Raw genomic sequence first — 17,754 nt, 5'->3', positions numbered from 1 at the left:
CCCGGCCGGAGCAAGTGTCTGGGGGCAGCTGAGGGAGAGCAGACCGGCATGAGCTACGGGCGCAGGGATTCAGCGCAGGGAGCGGACGGTGCACCCCGTGGCTGCACCAGCAGCAGGCTGCAGGTGCTGACCCTGGGCCCAGAGCCCCGTCCCAGAAGCCATCCAAGTGGGACCACTGAGGCAGGCAGCACTGCAGGGCTGAACTCCTGGGCAGCTGTGCCTCCCCAGAGCTGCCCCTCGCCTCCAGCCTGGCCATAAGAGATTATAATATCCCTTCAGAATAGCCTATGCCTGTGCCAGAAAGTGAGGGACATGCTCAGAAGGTGATGGGGACATTCCAAGGGACACTGGAGCCATCCTGTGGCTTCTCACCTTTGCTCACAATTTACAGCTTTCCAGCTGCTTCCAGGTTTTAAGCTCCCATCCTGTAGTATATCAGGGAAAACACACATCCTATAAACATCCTATAAAACCAGGACTTCAGACAACAGATCAGCAGCAGGCTTCCCCTCCCGGCTTCCTTCCAGGGACTGAGGAGCATGCACACGCCCAGTGTCCTGTCCAGAGTCTTGGTCTTAGTCCTCCTCCATCCCAAAGAACCTGCCGCTGCCTTTGACTTCCCGAGCCCAGTGGGCTCCAGGCTTCAGCACCCCGCACTACTCACTATTTCTTTTCTGATTTTGATTCACAGAGACCTTATTTTTTAGCCTGGCATTGACTTTTTAATTTACTTTATATATTTCACCTATTTACTGTTTGGAGAAGAGAGGATACATTCAAACCTAAATTATCCAAAACATCCTAAAGGGAAATTCAGCCACATTCCAACAGTGTTCTTTTTAAAAGGTCATAGGTCAATCTATCAGACTGTAGCAAAAAGACAGTGGGGGAGAGAATCCTGGAAAGAAGGTGGCAAAGCAGTTCCCTTTGCCGTGGGGACCCAGCCAGGGGAGGACCAGCAGGGGGAGGTGCAGCTGGGGGAGGACCAGCCAGGGGGAGGGCCACCCCGGGGAGGACATGTGGGAGGAGGCCCTTTGATCCTGGACTGAGGCACCAGCTCTGGCCAAGTCCGCAGTAGGGCTGCGCTGGTGCTGCTGCCTCACAGGGCAAGTCCCCATCCCTCAGGGAAAAGGCACTGATCCCAACACCGGGTGAGGACCACCTGGCTGGAGGAGGGGCTGCGAGCTCCCTAAGTCACCTGAGCTGCCTCAGGTCAGCCCAGGTCGGGAGGCCAAGGCGGGAAGGGGAGAGGAGGGTGTCCCATTCGTTCCCCAGGCCGGTCGCGGACCCTGAGCTACTTCGCCCTCCCCAAGGCCCACACTTTCCCTAGGCGCCCCCTCGCCCCTTGTCCGCAGCCAAGCCCCTCGCTCCTGCACCGGCGACCCCCATTTCCTGGGCGGACCCCCGGGCAGGACCCTCCGTGGGGCACAAACACGTGCCCAACAGGGCAGGGTCCCTGCCTGCGTCCCCGGGGCTCCCACGAGGCAGCGAGGCAGCGGGGCGGGCCCGGAGCGGGGCAGGGGGGAGCGGGGGGCGGGCGGGGGGAGCCGGGGGGCGAGGGCAGCGGGAGCAGCAGGGGGAAGCAGGTGGGAGCCACCGCCTGCGGCCACGGGTGCGGGAGCCGCCCCGCCGGCCTCGCCCCGCCGCGCCCCTGCCGAGTGGGCGGAGCTCCCCGCCACCGCCCTCCCGGGCCCGCCGCCGCCCGCCGGGTCCTAGCGCCGGGTCCGGACTCCGGGGCGGGCACCTGCGCTGCCTCTCGCCGGTCGCGGCCCGCGGGGTGACCCGGCGGCCGGCCTCGCCGCAGCTGCCCCTCCGCCCCGCCCGTCATGAGGAGCGCGCAGCCCCTGGTCCTTCTGTCCCTGGTGGCTTTTTGCCGGCGCGGTGAGTTCTCTTCGGGAGCGGAGGGGCGCGCCCGGTCCCCAGCGCAGCAGCAGCGGCCACAGGTGGGAGGCGGGAGGGCGGGGCGGGTGCCCGCCGGGGGAGGGGCCCGAGGCTGTCCCGGCCGGTCGGGGTCGTGGGCGAGGCGAGCCCGGCCGGGACCTGGGGGGTCCGAGGTGTGGGGTGGGGGCTGGCCGTGCTCCCCGCGCACCTGCTCCACCGCCTCCCGGCGCACCTGCCCCACCGCCTCCCGGCGCACCTGCCCCACCGCCTCCCCGCGCACCTGCCCCACCGCCTCCCCGCGCACCTGCCCCACCGCCTCCCGGCGCACCTGCCCCACCGCCTCCCGGCGCACCTGCCCCACCGCCTCCCGGCGCACCTGCGCCACCGCCTCCCGGCGCACCTGCCCAGACCGCCTCCCGGCGCACCTGCCCCACCGCCTCCCCGCGCACCTGCCCAGACCGCCGCCCCGCGCACCTGCCCCACCGCCTCCCCGCGAGGACCTGTGAGCTCAGCCCGGGCTGCGATGCATCGGGGTGCGGGACGCGGACTCCAGGCGCCCACAGGCTCCGCGGCGGCCCGGTGTAGACGCCAGGGAGCTCACCCCGCTGCCCCGCCTTGGAGAGGGGCCCCCAGGTTGCCGGGGAATCCGGAAACCCAGCCGGGACGGGAGGGGCTTGCCCAGATCGCCGACCCAGAATGTTGCAGTTGGGGGCGGGTCTCCCAAGAAACACACTCTCCGGACACCGCTGCCTCCGGCCACCCACTCTTGGGGCTGCGCTTGGACAGACGGGCGAGGGGCCGGTCGGCGCCGTGGAGCCGGGCCTCTGACACCTGGACGGGAGGCCCCATGGCCCTTCCCAGGCTGAGTCCCGGCGTGGCGAGGTTGCCTTCTCTGGGTTTCAGGATCCCCCCGAGTCCAAGGACTCTTTCAGCCCCTGCGGTCTGCCCCGAGCTTGCCCTCTGAGCCCTGGCTGGCCAGGAAGACCAGGACGCAGCTTCCCTGGATGGGACACCCCACTGGGGGTGCAGGAGGCCGGAGTGAGAGGACATACAAGTTCCTCCCGGGCAGTGAAGCTGTCCCCAATGTGGCGTCCGCACCCAATGAGTGTGTCCGGGCCTGTCACCACTTGCTGGGCGACCCCGTGCCACTCCCGTCGCCTCTCCAGGCCTCAGAATCCCCATCTGTTCTGTAGAAGGGACATGCCCTGCCTACATCCTTGGGACTCAGATGTGACTCTGGTGCAGTGTTTCTTAAGCTCGGGCCAGGATTGCCCAGCACAGGTTCCTGGGCCCCACCCTGTCCTCACGGGATCGAGAGCTCTGGAAATAGAGCCTGGGAACCTGCATCCAGGTGATTCTTACACGTGACTGGAGATGCTACTCATACTATATCGTGAGCTTTTTGTAAAAAGTAAAAACTCCAACCTTTTTTTTTTTTAAATCCAGAGCTGCCTTTTAATAAATACAAATCTCCCGATCCTTTTCTCAGTTAAGGACACACCCAAGCTGAAAATCACTCTGCTTCTTGGATGCCGCCTTGCCAGGAGATTCTGTTGATCTTTAGCTTCTGTAGTTTGTGTTCCAAAGCAATAGGTGTTTTTTCATTTTTCTAATATTAGGTTTTAAGATTATGCTTTTTTGACACACAGTTAACACAGTTGAGGATTCAGGCTATGGCTTCCTCCCAGATTGTTAATCCCTTTCTGCAGGGGCAGGGGGCGGGGCTGTTTGTCCAGAAAAGGCCTAGGAAGGACAGACACAACTCCCCAGAGCCACTGAGTCATGACTGACCCCTAGTGGTGGCCTCTCTGTTGCCGTGTGGACCCATGTGCTGAGGTGTGACCCCCCAGAGGCACCCAGGAGGCTTCCACTCATTCTGCGCCACACTTGTCATGCAGGGGTGAGAGGCCCGTCTCTTGTCTTTTGAACCCAGCAGGCAGAAAGCAACACATAAGTGTTGTTCTGGGCTCCGGCTGCCTTTTTGGTGGAGATGGGAGTGCGTCCCAGCCCCCGTGGGTCAGCCTGCTGGTCGTCCACCCTCCCACCCCCGCCTACACAGGCACACGTACAAGTGCAAACCTGCGAAGGCAGGAACACACGCTGGGCTGGGTCACCAACACGGTCTCCCTTTGAGGGCAGGACAAGGACAGAGGCACCGGGGTCTGGGGGGGCCCTCCCTGCGGGTGGCTCCGAGACCACTCTGGCTCTCACCGGCTGGGGTTCCTCAGGTCTTTGTCTTAGTTTCCCCAGATGAGAAACGGGGAACAGGCAAGAAAGTCTGAGGTTTTCAGAACCGCCAACTCTGGAGCCCACAGCCCGTCCCCAGGATGGGGAATGGACCCTCAGGCCAGCCGAGTGCCCAAGAAGCAGGGAAGCCCCAAAGGTGAGCACGCGGAGTATCCCAGCCTGCAGAGCAGCCCTGGCCTGTCAGGAACCCGGTGGACCAGCCTCCTGGGGCTACAGAGACGTGGGTCCCAGCCTCTCCCTGTCCTACAGGACCAGGAGCTACAGATTCTGACCCAGACACACCTCAGAAAGGCCAGAGGGGCCTGGCAAGTGATAGGGACATGCTTTCTGAAATGACAGGTCAGCCCACATACACACACAGAACAGGCTGTGGGAGGGACCAGCTTTAGCCTGGGGCTGCAGACAGGCTTGGGGTATTCAAACAGCTGGCCTCTGGGAGGGTCCAGTGGAGCAGAGGCAGAGCTCAGAATCTAGGCCAAGCATCCAGAGGACCCCTCTGGACAGCCCCAGGCAGCCTGGGGGAGGGACAGTGGGCAGCAGGTGCACCCGGGAGCATCTTTCACAAGGCACTAAATATTGCATCTGCTCCAGATAGGCAGCGAGTTGGAAAGTGCAGGCGGAGGCTGAGTGGCGGCTCCACAGCCGCACGTCCAGCCCTGCACCCACCCAGGAGCCCACCTCAGCCTTGCTGAGCCGGCAATCTCGGCCCGGCCCTCTGGCCCCACCCAGGGAAAGGGTTGGGCAAAAAGCAGAGCCCTGGTGCTTCAGGGAAGGCAGCTGGTGGTGAGCTTCCCACAGGATGAGACCCAGTCCCCTGGGCACCCCGCCCCCTCCTGGTCCCCACTCTGGCCGCAGCTGCTCTCCTGCCCCTGGCTACTTCCTCTGCGCATCTCCTCTTCCCTGCTGCTGGGCTCTGGGCTCGAGTGCCCTTGACCTTCCTCAGAGTCTCCCTCTGAGGCACCGCCCCCAGCTCTGCCCTTAGCTGGCACCAGGGTAAACAGGACCAAGGCCCGAGCTCACCTTCAGTCCCAGACGAGTGAAGGACACATGGGGCAAAGAGCCACGTACCACTGGGCAAGAGATCCAGGGCCGTGGGCACCGAGGGCGCAGGCCAGGCTTCGGGCAGGAGCCACACCTCTCCTGTCCGCCCAGACCAGAGCCAATGGCCGGCGGGACCCTGGCACCCAGGTCTCAAAGGCACCTTCACTCTGGAAGTCTTAACTCCGAAACCTTTGCCGTGGTCAGTCCCGTTCTCATGTGGAAGCACCAGCATGCACCCTGCTTGGTGACACGCACTGCAAACCCCCAGGAAGGATCATTCTGGTGCTTTGCCTGCTCTCGTCTCTGGCACATACCATGGTGCCTGGCACAGGACGGACACGTGACGGTCGGTGGCCTGGGGGCAGTGCTGGCCGAGGAAAGAGTGGCCTCACTCGGAAGTAAGAGCGAACCGTGGCGGGGCAAGGCTAGGTAGGGCAGGGGTTGGGGGGACAGTGAGGGCCGGCTGGTGCCAGAGGCAAGGGGCTTTGGATGCGGAGCTGGCGCATCGGGGCTGCAGGCCGGGAAGGCCCTGGCCAGGGGACTGCTCCACGACCCCTGTCCCCCTGGGGTGGCACGTGGTGGCAGCGGCAGAGTCGGGCCGGGACGTGGCAGGGAGGCTACAGGAAGAGCGGGAGAGGGAGTCCAGATGGATGGACTTGGGATACGGAGCACACCTGCGGCTCCCATCCTGGACCAACCGTCGGGGTGTGGGCTGCCCTCCTGCAGAGGGCAGGGGGGAAGAGGAGGCGGCACCAGGGAAGAGAGCCAAGCTCTGCCTCGGCGCCCGCGGGGGGCCCACACGGCGGCCTGCAGCCTCTTCCCGGCCCGCGCTGGCGCGATGGGGCCCTGCCACCTGAGTGCGCCTGTTTTCCCAGGGGACTGCCGCGTGGCCAACGCAGAGGAGAAGCTGGTTGACGACCTTCTAAACAGAACCCGCTACAACAACCTGATCCGGCCGGCCACCAGCTCAGCCCAGCTCATCTCCATCCAGCTGCAGCTCTCGCTGGCGCAGCTCATCAGCGTGGTAGGTGCAGGCCGGCCCCCACGGCGTCGTGGTGCACGGCTGGGGCCCGCGGCTTTGCCCACGCTTCAGGGGAGGCCAGATCCTAGGCCGCCTCTCTTCCTTGTGCAGGAACTAAGGAGTCTGCCGAAGCCGTGAGGCCCGAGGCCCCTGTGCGGTACCTCTTTCCTCCCGGGAGCACAGGCTCCGCTCGGGCCCTCCCCCTGCACCGCATGCCTGCCCACCCCCGGCACACTGGTCCCAGTTTGGAGCCACCTGCTAATCTGGGATCTCAGTATCAATTAAAATGCTTTGACTTCAAGTCTGAGAACATCTGAGCACCAGTGGCTAAAACAGTAAGAACAAGGCCACGAGAGCAGGCCAGCAGGGTCCGTGATGGTTGGTGGTGTTGGGGTGCTATGGGGCTGCATGTGATTCTGGTTCCCCCCACAGTCATAGGATGGTGGCCACAGCTCCAAACGTGACATCCTCACACGGCAATGTCTGTGGCAGGAGCTGGCAAATCCTTCCCGGGGTCCCATGTCGACTAGGAGGACAAGCGTCCCAGAGGGCTGCCTTGTAGGGAGCCCTGGGGTCCTGGCCCCGCCTTAGCCACAGCAGCTGTGACGTAGGGAGACACAGCAAGGAGGCTGGAGATGGGCTGAGAAGTCCGTGGGGGTCGTGGCTTTGTTAACAGAGAAGTTGTGAAGGGAATGACCCCTGGGGGGGCAGCCCACAGGCCTCCTCCCTGCGCTGTGTGGGGACGGGACCAGTGAGCGTGGGTGTGGAAAGGGGGCCCAGGTTGCAGAGTTCACAAGCAGGGCCGTGGGGTGGGGACAGGGGTGCGGAGATCCCGGGAGCTCCCCTTCTCCCCTCCTTGTCTCTGAGCCAACACATCCAGAGGAGCCATGGCCCTTCCCGTCCCATCGACAGGGCTGGAACCTGCCTCAGGAGTGGCTCTGAGGGGCATATTGCAGGCACCGTGTGAGTCACGGGGAGGGAGGCAAACAGTGGGGCTGAGCCTCCTAGGGCAGGTGGCTGGCTTCTCTCCCGCCCCCCCAAACCACCACCCTGCAGAGGGCTGGGGGGAAGGCCCCTGGGAGGAAGCACAGCCAGAGGATGGGGGAGGGAGGAACACCCTCTGAGCCCCACTGGAAAGAATAGGGAATTCAGGCCAAGCCAGGCCCAGGCTGACAGCGGATGTTACGGTCCAGCCAGAGGCTTTGTGCTTAATGGGGTGAGCCAGCTGCCTCTCTGCAGCTGCTGGCCCGGGTGAGGGGAAATAGGCAGGTGGCCCCAGGCACACTTGCAGGCAGAGGCCGCCCCTGCCAGGCCTCCTCTGTGGGCCCTGTGAGGCAACAGAAGTTACCAGAAGGAGGAGGGCACCCAACCTCCAGCCCTGCACTGTGAGCTGTGATCACCCTGAAAGCAGTGTGGAGACTAGGTGTTCTGTTCTTCAGTTCTAGGAGCTGCTTCTTCTGTATTCCAGGGTCTGGTTTTCAAGGAGGGAGGGTTATGGGCAAGACTAGTTTATTTTATTTTATTTTATTTTATTTTATTTTATTTTATTTTATTTTATTTTATTTTATTTTATTTTATTATTTTTTATTTTTTTTTAATTTTTTTAATTTTTTTTTTTTTGCAAGACTAGTTTAAAGATGGAAGCTTCTACGGAGAAAGCAAGTGTTGGACCCTGGCTCACGGGTGCCAACGCGTCCCGGTGGATGCCCCAGAGACTCAGACCCCAGACAGGCAGATGCAACAAGCAAGAGGGTTTATTGGACGTTTGCGCAAACGGGCTCTCCGAGGTGGCAGAGCCCCGATTAGCAATTACAGGCATCTTTTAAAGGCAAAAAACCGCGGGAGTAGCATAGCATTCGGGTTATGACATGATTGATTTCTTTGAAGGTCAGCACGACCATGTTCAGGGACTTTCCCAGTCAGGGCGAGGGGGGGATAGTTTTCGGAAAAACAGAATGTTTTTGTTGCTTGAATTCTTATCTCGGAAAAACAGAATGTTTTTGTTACTTGAATTCATGGGAGGCGCCTGGATGAGCTGCCTCAGGGTTAGGCCTTGTCCCACGGGGGGGGGGGGGGGGGGGGGGGGGGGGGGGGGGTCTTCACAAGGAGTGTGTGCTGGGCGTGGCAGCAGGCCCTCATGGTGCTCCCTGGGGTGGCCAGGTCTTGAGCTGGTGTCCTCAGTGGGTTCAGCAGCCACTGTAGGTGAGAACGTCACAAGTGATGTATCTGGAACGCAGGTGGCCATGTAATGTTTGCTCAAACTGACCCAATTGCTCACTTAAGACCTATGCATTTTACCGTATGTAAACTTTACTGCAACTTAAAGAAATGTTTTTAAAGAAAGATAAAGGCATTCAGCGTTTGGTAAAGGCAGAGTAGGTTGCTGCAGACTAACTTTTCCATAAGAACAACTAGAAAAGTTGTATAAAAATGCCTCTCCCTGCACAAATCTGTTTGACAGTCTTGGAGAATGCAGCCAGGTCTTGAGGGACCAGGTTCCGGGAGGTGACCCTTTGGTCTGTGGTGCTTTTCCCCACATGTGATGACAGGTACACAGTAAAAGCCCAAGGGGCTAAGAAGCTGAGTACAGCGTGGTGGCCACGAGGCTGGAAGCCCAGCTGAATATCTGGTGCTCCTCCAAGGCTGGGGGCACATACCAGCATTTCAGCCCCATGAGATGCAGAGACCCTGAAAAGACCACCTATAAAATTAAAAATGGATAAAAAATAGACCAGCCCTCAAAACAACTAAACATGCTTTGAACCAGCTCAGATACAGACTAGATGACGGGGATCTGCCTCTCCTCTAACTGCCTGCCATTAAGCCAAAGTCAGTACTCCCTGGAGGCATATGAAGCTTACTAGGCACACAATAAGGCAAGATGAAATGAGAAAAGACCGAGAGAAAAAAGAAGACAATGGAAACAGATGCACAGATGATTCAGATATTGGAGTGATCTGACAAAGATTTTATTTTATTTTTTTTTAATTTTTATTTATTTATGATAGCCACAGAGAGAGAGAGAGAGAGAGAGAGAGAGAGAGAGGCAGAGACACAGGCAGAGGGAGAAGCAGGCTCCATGCACCGGGAGCCCGACGTGGGATTTGATCCTGGGTCTCCAGGATCGCGCCCTGGGCCAAAGGCAGGCACCAAACCGCTGGGCCACCCAGGGATCCCCTGACAAAGATTTTAAAGCAATTCCCAATAATAGGGCAATTTTTATGTTACATGCATTTTACCACTATTAAAAATAAATAATGAAGACAATTAATAATAAATTTTTCTGAATAAATTTTCCTAAAAGGAAAATAACAGCCATCTGTACATTCAAGGAATTTATAATGATGGAGAATTTAAAATTCACTGAATGGGGTTAATAGCAGATGGGTCATAGCAGAAGAGAAGGTTAATGCACTGGAAGAGAGGTCAATAGAAAATATCTAGACAAATGACCAGGTAAAGGATGCAGAAAAGACTATAATACAGTACATGACGAAAAGGTCAGCTCTATCCGGGGTCCTGGGAGTTCCAGGGAAGGAGAAACAATCAAACAGAAGCAGTGTGTGAGTGATACTGGCAGAACTTTCCAAACCTGACCAAAGACATGAAAATACAGATTCAAGAGTCTCTATGAACCCTCTGAGGGATAAACACAAAATCATACTCAGGCTCACCTTGGCAACTCCTTACAACCAAAGGCAAAGAGACAATCTTAACCGTGGTGATGGTGGGAGGCTGGGGGCGAGGTAGGGGCAACCATAATACTGACAGCTGAACATGGAAGCCAAGGAGCTGAATGACACTTTAAAGTCCCACAAGAGGGGACCTGGGTGGCTCAGCGGTTTGGGGCCTGCCTCTGGCTCAGGGCGTGATCTTGGCGTCCCGGGATTGAGTCCCCCATCAGGCCCCCTGCGTGGAGCCTGCTTCTCCCTCTGCCTGTGTCTCTGCCTCTCTCTCTCTGTGTGTGTCTCTCATGAATAAATAAATAAAATATTAAAAAAATAAAGTCCCACAAGAACAAAACTGCAAGCCTAGAAGGTAGACAACCAGTGAAAATATACTTTAAAAATAAAGGTCAAATAAAGATGTTTTTAGGCCAAAAAGAATTTAACATAAGACGAGCAAATACTAAAGGACGTTCTTTAATCATAAGGAAAACAATCCCAGATGGAAACATTGAAACGTAGGAAAGAGTGAAGCACAGCAGAAAGGGTCAATGTATGGGTGAATTTAAGTTAAATCGACTGCATAAAACAATAGTAACTCATGAGGTTTTAATCACATGTAGAATTAAATAATGACAGCACTAGCCTGCTTCAGGAGGCGACAGAGGGTGCTAAAATGTTTGACATCCTTGCCCTGTTCTGGAAGCAATACAGCTACTCATTTATATTAGATTCTAACACATCAGATACCTGTGTATTATAGTCACCAGGGTAGCAACTAAAGAAGAGTCTTGTTGCTATGCACAGAAAATGGAATGACAAAATAACTAAAACATAGCAAGAAAGGAGAGGAAAGGGATGGTGTAGATAACAGACTATAGATTTAAACTCAAATAAAATCAGTAACTAAATTAAATGTAAATGGCCTAAATAATTAGTACAAGACAATGTGAGGATGTCAGCTGCCTGGATTTCCAGGAGGGAATAGCATGTGCAAAGGGAGGAGCAAAGAAAGGAGCGCACGTGGGAGGGTGCTGGGTGTGTGCTGTCTGGAGCCCATGGGGAGGGCGGAGGGGGCAGCCGGTGTAGGGCCATGTCCATGCTGAGCAGGACTTTGGCTTTTACTTTGGGTAGACGGGGAAGGAGGGGGTTTCAGCAGAGCTGCATAGTCTGAGAAGATGAGAACAGCCTTTGGGGAAGTTCACCCTGGCTGCTGAGACAGCCTGGGTGAGGAGGAAGACCGCGGGGCAAGGAGGAAGATCAAGGGGCAAGGAGGAAGACAGGGTGGGAAGAGGAAGATGGGGAGCAAGGAGGAAGACTGGGTGGGGCGGGGGAGGAGGCAGATGGCCTGGGTTTGGGGGTGCTGGGGACCGGGACAGATGCTGCTGGCCACCCAGGCAGCTGGGCTGAAACAAACAAAGCTGCGGCACGGCGGGCAGCGTCTTCAGGACTTGGGGTCAGAGGCCCCGGCGTCCGGCTCGTGGAGTCATCGCGGGGCCCGAGCCAGCGAAGCATTGGTCCGGCAGGTTCACGAGCTGTGGCCCACACGCTGGGGGTGGGATCCGACGGAGCCGTCCCAGCGTCAATGGGCAGTAGCTGGCCACCTGGCGGAGCTCGGCGCCCTCGCCTTCCTCCCCGCTCACCTCCCCGTTTCCCTCCCCAGAATGAGCGCGAACAGATCATGACCACCAACGTCTGGCTGAAACAGGTAAGTGCACACAGGATCCGCAGCGGGGGGCATGTCCTCCAGGGCCGCCCCTTGGTGGCGGCGACCTCAGAATGACAGGGCCTTGCCCGCGTGTGCAGGAGTGGACCGACTACCGTCTGGCCTGGAACATCTCCCGCTACGAGGGCGTCAACATCCTGAGGATCCCCGCTAAGCGCATCTGGCTGCCTGACATCGTGCTTTACAACAAGTGAGGGGCGGGGCTGGCTGAGGAGGTGGGGGGCCGGGGCAGCAGGAGGAGGTGGAGGGCAGCAGGTGGAAGAGGTGAGGGGGCACTGGGGCAGCAGGTCGGGGGGGCCGGGGCAGTAGGCCCAGCCTCGGGGGGTCCTCGGTCCCCACACCAGCCCTGGGCCTCACCTGCGCCTCACTCACCGAGCCAGGCTGGGCTGTGAGGATGCAGGAGGAATTAGAAGAGGGCAGCGCCAGCAACCGCCACACGGGTGGGAAAGTGGAGGCTGGGGGGCAGGAGTCGCCCTGGCTCCTCAGGCACAGCTGGGACCAGGGCCAGCATGTGGGCTACGTACAGGGCTCGTTCCGTCCCGCCTCCTGGCTGGCTGGCCCTCACCGTGTCGATGCTGGGCGTTGGCAGCACAGTATCTCGGGTCGGCCAAGGGGCCCAGAGAGCCTTGTGGGCTCAGTGTCACCAGCAGCACGCGAAACAAGCGTGAGGTCTGTGCACACCAGGCCTGGTTTTGGGTTCTAGGTGTGCTTCTTCCTCATTTTCTGACCCTGAAGACATCACCTACCTTCTCAGTATCCCCACCCATCAGACGGGGATGCTACTAAACCCCAGGGCCGTGACTCCTGCTGTCCCTTGAGGGCAGCAGGGCCGGTACGGCGACCACGGGGCAGGCCTATGGGCTGGCCGGCGTGCTCACCGCACTCCTCTCGTGCCCCCAGCGCCGACGGGACCTACGAGGTGTCTCTCTACACCAACGTGGTGGTGCGCTCCAACGGCAGCATCCTGTGGCTGCCGCCCGCCATCTACAAGAGCGCCTGCAAGATCGAGGTCAAGCACTTCCCCTTCGACCAGCAGAACTGCACCCTCAAGTTCCGTTCCTGGACCTACGACCACACGGAGATCGACATGGTGCTCAAGTCACCCACGGCCAGCATGGACGACTTCACTCCCAGCGGCGAGTGGGACATCGTGGCGCTGCCTGGGCGCAGGACGGTGAACCCGCAGGACCCCAGCTACGTGGACGTGACGTACGACTTCATCCTGCGGCGCAAGCCGCTCTTCTACACCATCAACCTCATCATCCCCTGCCTGCTCATCACCTCGCTGGCCATCCTGGTCTTCTACCTGCCATCCGACTGCGGCGAGAAGATGACGCTGTGCATCTCCGTGCTGCTGGCGCTCACCGTCTTCCTGCTGCTCATCTCCAAGATCGTGCCGCCCACGTCCCTGGACGTGCCGCTCATCGGCAAGTACCTCATGTTCACCATGGTGCTGGTCACCTTCTCCATCGTCACGAGCGTCTGTGTGCTCAACGTGCACCACCGCTCGCCCAGCACCCACACCATGGCGCCCTGGGTCCGGCGCTGCTTCCTGCACAAGCTGCCCACCTTCCTCTTCATGAAGCGCCCGGATAGCAGCCCCTCGAGGGCCCCCCGGCCCGGCCGGCTGCAGCCCAGCGGGACCGAGGCCGCCGCCCCCCAGCCCTACGGGAGCCCCGTGTACCCTGTGAACCCCACGCCTGCGGCTCCCAAGTCCCCAGCGGGCTCGGGCTCCGGCGTGGGGTCCACGGCCCGCGACCTCCGGCTGAGGGCTTCCAGGAGGTTCCGGCGGGACGTGCAGGAGGCCTTAGAGGGCGTCAGCTTCATCGCCCGGCACATGCAGAGTGACGACCGAGACCAGAGCGTAAGTCCGACCCAGCCCCACTGCCCACAGCCCCTGCCCGGGGCCCCCAGCTGCAGCAGGGGACCCACTGCTGGACTGAGTGTGTGGCTTCCTGCGTTGGGGAAGGGGAAAGAAGGAGCGAGGATCCCATGTTTGTTTTGGGGTCCCCCAAAAGCAGCCCCTGAGGTGAGGGCCTGGGCCAAAGTGGTTCAATGTGGGTGACCTCGGGAAGCCCAGGGAGGAGGCAGGGGGAGACTGGGAAGGGCAGGCAGCCCCCGAGTACTGGGCTCTGGGGGCTGGGTCCTCAGGAGACCCCATGAGGAGCAGGGGGCAGAGGAGGGCAGAGCGGGGCCGTGGGGCTGGAAGGTGCCCCAGCCTGGGGGACCAGGGTGGGCATCTGCTCCTGCCCTCACCTGCCCGTGGGGCAGCCACACAGGTGGCCCCGGTGACGGGGGTCAGAGCGACCGGGCCCAACGTCGCTGCGTCCAGGGTCATAATGCCGAACGGAAGACGATTACATTTTTTTTGGAAGATTTTCTGTTTATTTATTCATGAGAGACACAGAGAGACAGAGACACGGGCAGAGAGAGAAGCAGGCTCCATGCAGGGAGCCCGAGGCAGGGCTCGATCCCCGGACCCTGGGGTCACGCCCTGGGCCCCCCGGGCTGCCCCAGAGTCTTGAAGACAGGTCGAGTTTACCTCCCCAGGACAGAGGACGGTCTGCGGTCCGGGCAGGGGATGCTGGCCTCCCTCTGGCGCCCCCGGAGGGTCCGGGACCCGCTTCCACGCCCGCTGCCAGCAGCCGCATACGGGTTGCCCCACGCACAGCCCCAAACAGTGGTCGGAAATCAGGGCTGTGGGAGCGAAACCCCAGGGGCAGGGAGAGGCCGCAAGGGGGCGGGGGAAGGGGAGGGACGGGGAGGGGCGGGGAGGGGCATGGGGGAGGGGAGCGGGGGGAGGGCGCGCGGGGCGTGGCGGCGGGGGAGGGGTCTGGGGAAGGGAGGGGGGAGGGGAGGGAGGGAGAAGGGGCGGGGCGGGGGCGCAGGGCGGGGCGAGCGGGGAGGGACGGGGGAGGGGCCGGGGAGGGGCGCGGCGGGGGCGGGGCGGGCCTGGCGGGGCGGTTCCGGGGAGCCCGGACCCACGGGGGCGCAGCCGCCGCCGCCGCGCCCTGCGAGTCCTGTTCGGGCCACTCCCGCGGGGCCGTGGGCGCGGGACCCCGGCTCAGCCCGTCCCCAGCGCACAGCCCACAGCGGCCCGGGGATGGGGTCGGGGCGGTGAGGACGCGGCACGGGGAGGCTGCCCCGCGGCCGGAGGAGCGGAGCAGGTTGGGGACCAGGCCCCGGGGCAGCGGGTTCAGCAGCGGCTTCCAGGCGTCCTGCCCCCAGGCGCGGGGTGCGCCCCAGATCCTCCTTTGGGTAGAGCCGGCCCAGGGAGGGGGCTGGGCCTGAAAATAAGGGAAGGGGCCGGGGATCCCCGGGGGGCTCAGCGGTTTGGCGCCTGCCCTTGGCCCGGGGCGTGACCCTGGGGTTCTGGGATCGAGTCCCCTGTCGGGCTCCTGCATGGAGCCTGCTTCTCCCTCTGCCTGGGTCTCTCTCTCTCTCTCTCTCTATCATAAATAAATCAATCTTAAAAAAAAATAAATAAGGGAAGGGGCCTCGCATTCCCAGGCCACCGGGTGGCTCTAGGTCACAGCACGGCCTTAATAACCCTTCCTGGGGGGATCCCTGGGTGGCGCAGCGGTTTGGCGCCTGCCTTTGGCCCAGGGCGCGATCCTGGAGACCCGGGATCGAATCCCACATCAGGCTCCCGGTGCATGGAGCCTGCTTCTCCCTCTGCCTGTATCTCTGCCTCTCTCTCTCTCTCTCTGTGTGTGTGTGACTATCATAAATAAATAAAAAAAATTCAAAAATAAAAATAAAAATAACCCTTCCTGGACGGCCCAGCACCCCGGGGCCTGCAGGACTGCAGGGCTGGGGGCGCTGGCCGGGTGAGGGCCGGTGGTCCCAGCCCCAACAGTGAGGGCCCCCCTCCAGGAAGGAAGGGGAGCAGGGAGGTCACAGCACCCATAATGGGCCCTCTGTCTGCCGGCAGGTCGTGGAGGACTGGAAGTACGTGGCCATGGTGGTGGACCGCCTGTTCCTCTGGGTGTTTGTGGTCGTGTGTGTGCTGGGCACTGTGGGGCTCTTCCTGCCGCCCCTCTTCCAGACCCACACCCCCTCGGACGGGCCCTAGGCCCCCAGGGGGGCGACGGGGAGGTGGCACGAGCAGCCAACTGGGCAGTTTGCTGCTTCCTTCTGAGCGATGGCTGAGGAGGCCCTAAGTACATCACCGCGCGTAAACCACCAGTCAGGGGACAGGATGGAAGCCCCAGCTGTCGTCTCTGAAAGCCCCAGGGAACCCAGCAGAACCCCTCCCTGCACCGGGGAGTAAGCGGGGCATCACAGCCGCACCAGATGCCCCGCTTCTGGTGCCAGGAATCCTGCCCGTAGCCCGGCCCAGCTGTCACCCCATCGCTCTCCACTCCCCCGCCCACCAGCCCATGGGACTCCTCTCAGACCCCTACACACTTCTGGATTCTTCCAGCTCAAAGCCTGTGCATTTGCTGTACCTGCTGCCCCCACCGTCTGCCCAGGGGCTGTGCCCTGGCTGCGGTCCATTGTCTGCTCCCACGTCCCCTCCCCGAGAGGCCTTCCTCGGCCCTCCTGGGCACCTCAAGTTCTCAGTGCTGCTGTGTCGTTCCATGTTGCACCCACTAGAGTGTGAGCTCTGAGACAGCAGGAACTGTCCTTCGTGCTGGCGGCACCGTCCCCAGGGCATAGGCCCGAGCTCAGCACCCAGCAGGTGTTTAATAAAGGTTTGTTGAATGAATGAATGAATGAACGACTCCTGTTCCTTCTTCAGGCTCAGGTCCTGTCCTCTGAGTAGCCGTTCCTGTGCCCCTCCTGTGAGAATGACCCTCTCCAGCGCACTCCCCAGCCCTGGTCACGTGCTGCTTTGGAGCAAGGTGGGGTTCCCGGTGTCCCTACAGATGGTCTGATGGGTCAACACACCCGTGGCACCCAGCACCTGGCACATGATGGGTCGTTAAAATACTTGTGCAATACAGGAGCACTGAATTGCATATTTTAAATTACACAGTAAAGTTGACTTTTACGTAGTGTTCTCTCCACATTAACTTGATGTGTGTCATCAGGACACAGGAGAGCACGGTCACCCAGACGGCTCCGTCCTTGCTGGTCCCTCCAACCAGCACTAGGATTTGGTCTTTACAAGTACAGCATTCCAATGAATCACACAGTGTGTCCCCGCTGGAGAGGGGGTGGCTTTTGTCCCTCAGCGCAGGCCTCTGAGACGCCCCCGTGTCGTCACATGCACCAACCCGATGTCCTGTGAACGCTGATCCACAGTTATGTACTTACCAGTTCTCAGAAACTATGAACAGAGATGCTGTAAAATCTCCACACGTGTGGGATTTTGTGTCAACAAGATTTTTCATTCGTCTAGATCACACCCAGGAGTGTGATCGCTGGGTTCTGTGGGGAATGTGCTTTAACTTCTGAGCCACCGTGGCACCGGGCCCTGGAGGCCACAGCATCTTGCATCCCCACCCGCAAAGCGTGAGAGGCAGCGGCCCTCGGCATCTGTCTGCAGTTGGTGTCTACGGATTCGAGCCGTCCCAGTGGATGTGAAGTGGAGTATCAGCCAGCTTTCAACAGGCGTTTCCCTGGTGGCTAATGCTACTGAACATCTTTTCACGTGACTTTTTTGTTTATTTATTTATTTATTTTTACTTTTTTTGCCTGTGCATACATGCCCTCTTTCATAAACTGTGTGTTTAACTCTTTTGCTCATTTTTAAAATTGGGTTTAGTTTTCTTACTGTTGAGATTTTAAAAACGACTTTATTAAGGCGTGACATATATAGTATAAAATCCACCTTTTTAAAATATATAATTCAAGGAGTTTTAGTAAGTTTATCACCATAATCCAGTTTCAGAACACTTGCCTCACCCCCAACAAGACCCTCATATCTATCTACTCTTACTTCTGATTTTTCAGGGTGCTTTATATCTTCTGGATACAAGTTCTTGGTTGCATACCTGAGTTGCAATATTTTTCAAATTTAGGGGCTTTTACCTTGAGAATGAGAATGCTCTACAGGGGGCCCGAGAGATTGGCCCCAATTCTGGCATTTCCTGAGTCCTGCAAAAGGTGTCCTTTGGTTTGGGTTTAAAGCAACCCATCCTGGGAATAACAGAGAGGCCTGGGTCGCAGGTGCCCCCGCCGCGGGTGGGGGGCGCGGAAGCCAGGAGCCTCCCGGGCTGCACCTG

The 17,754-nt window shown here is 59.6% G+C and overlaps 1 protein-coding gene across 5 annotated transcripts; it reads left to right on the top strand.

Annotated features, from left to right (window-relative positions):
• The first annotated feature begins 1,525 nt into the window (after positions 1 to 1,525).
• On the top strand, positions 1,526 to 16,331 carry CHRNB4 (cholinergic receptor nicotinic beta 4 subunit). 5 transcript variants are annotated; one of them, XM_041734247.1, is made up of 7 exons: positions 2,364 to 5,598; positions 6,045 to 6,193; positions 6,302 to 6,525; positions 11,519 to 11,563; positions 11,662 to 11,771; positions 12,482 to 13,445; positions 15,516 to 16,331. In XM_041734247.1, exons 4-7 carry the CDS (start codon positions 11,537 to 11,539, stop codon positions 15,654 to 15,656), a joined length of 1,242 nt encoding a protein of 413 aa, XP_041590181.1. In that variant the 5' UTR covers positions 2,364 to 5,598; positions 6,045 to 6,193; positions 6,302 to 6,525; positions 11,519 to 11,536; the 3' UTR covers positions 15,657 to 16,331. The 5 variants fall into 5 exon arrangements, with proteins under 5 accessions (XP_041590178.1, XP_041590179.1, XP_041590181.1 ...); XM_041734246.1 differs by lacking the exon at positions 6,302 to 6,525 and having other exon boundaries at positions 2,366 to 4,264; positions 5,438 to 5,598; positions 15,516 to 16,330; XM_041734244.1 differs by lacking the exons at positions 2,364 to 5,598; positions 6,302 to 6,525 and adding an exon at positions 1,526 to 1,881 and having other exon boundaries at positions 15,516 to 16,330.
• The last annotated feature ends 1,423 nt before the right edge of the window (positions 16,332 to 17,754 follow it).

This window comes from Vulpes lagopus, chromosome 19, assembly GCF_018345385.1.
Source record: "Vulpes lagopus strain Blue_001 chromosome 19, ASM1834538v1, whole genome shotgun sequence".
Taxonomy (NCBI): domain Eukaryota; kingdom Metazoa; phylum Chordata; class Mammalia; order Carnivora; family Canidae; genus Vulpes; species Vulpes lagopus.
Note: the sequence above shows the minus strand (reverse complement) of the source record. Positions and strands in the feature narration are given on the sequence as shown.

Coding starts and splice junctions, on each gene's coding strand:
- CHRNB4 (XM_041734243.1), top strand. CDS start 5,816: ATGGATGGACTTGGGATACGGAGCACACCTGCGGCTCCCATCCTGGAC. Junction 6,194..11,518: donor TGGCGCAGCTCATCAGCGTG/GTAGGTGCAGGC, acceptor TTCCCTCCCCAG/AATGAGCGCGAACAGATCAT. Junction 13,446..15,515: donor GTGACGACCGAGACCAGAGC/GTAAGTCCGACC, acceptor GTCTGCCGGCAG/GTCGTGGAGGACTGGAAGTA.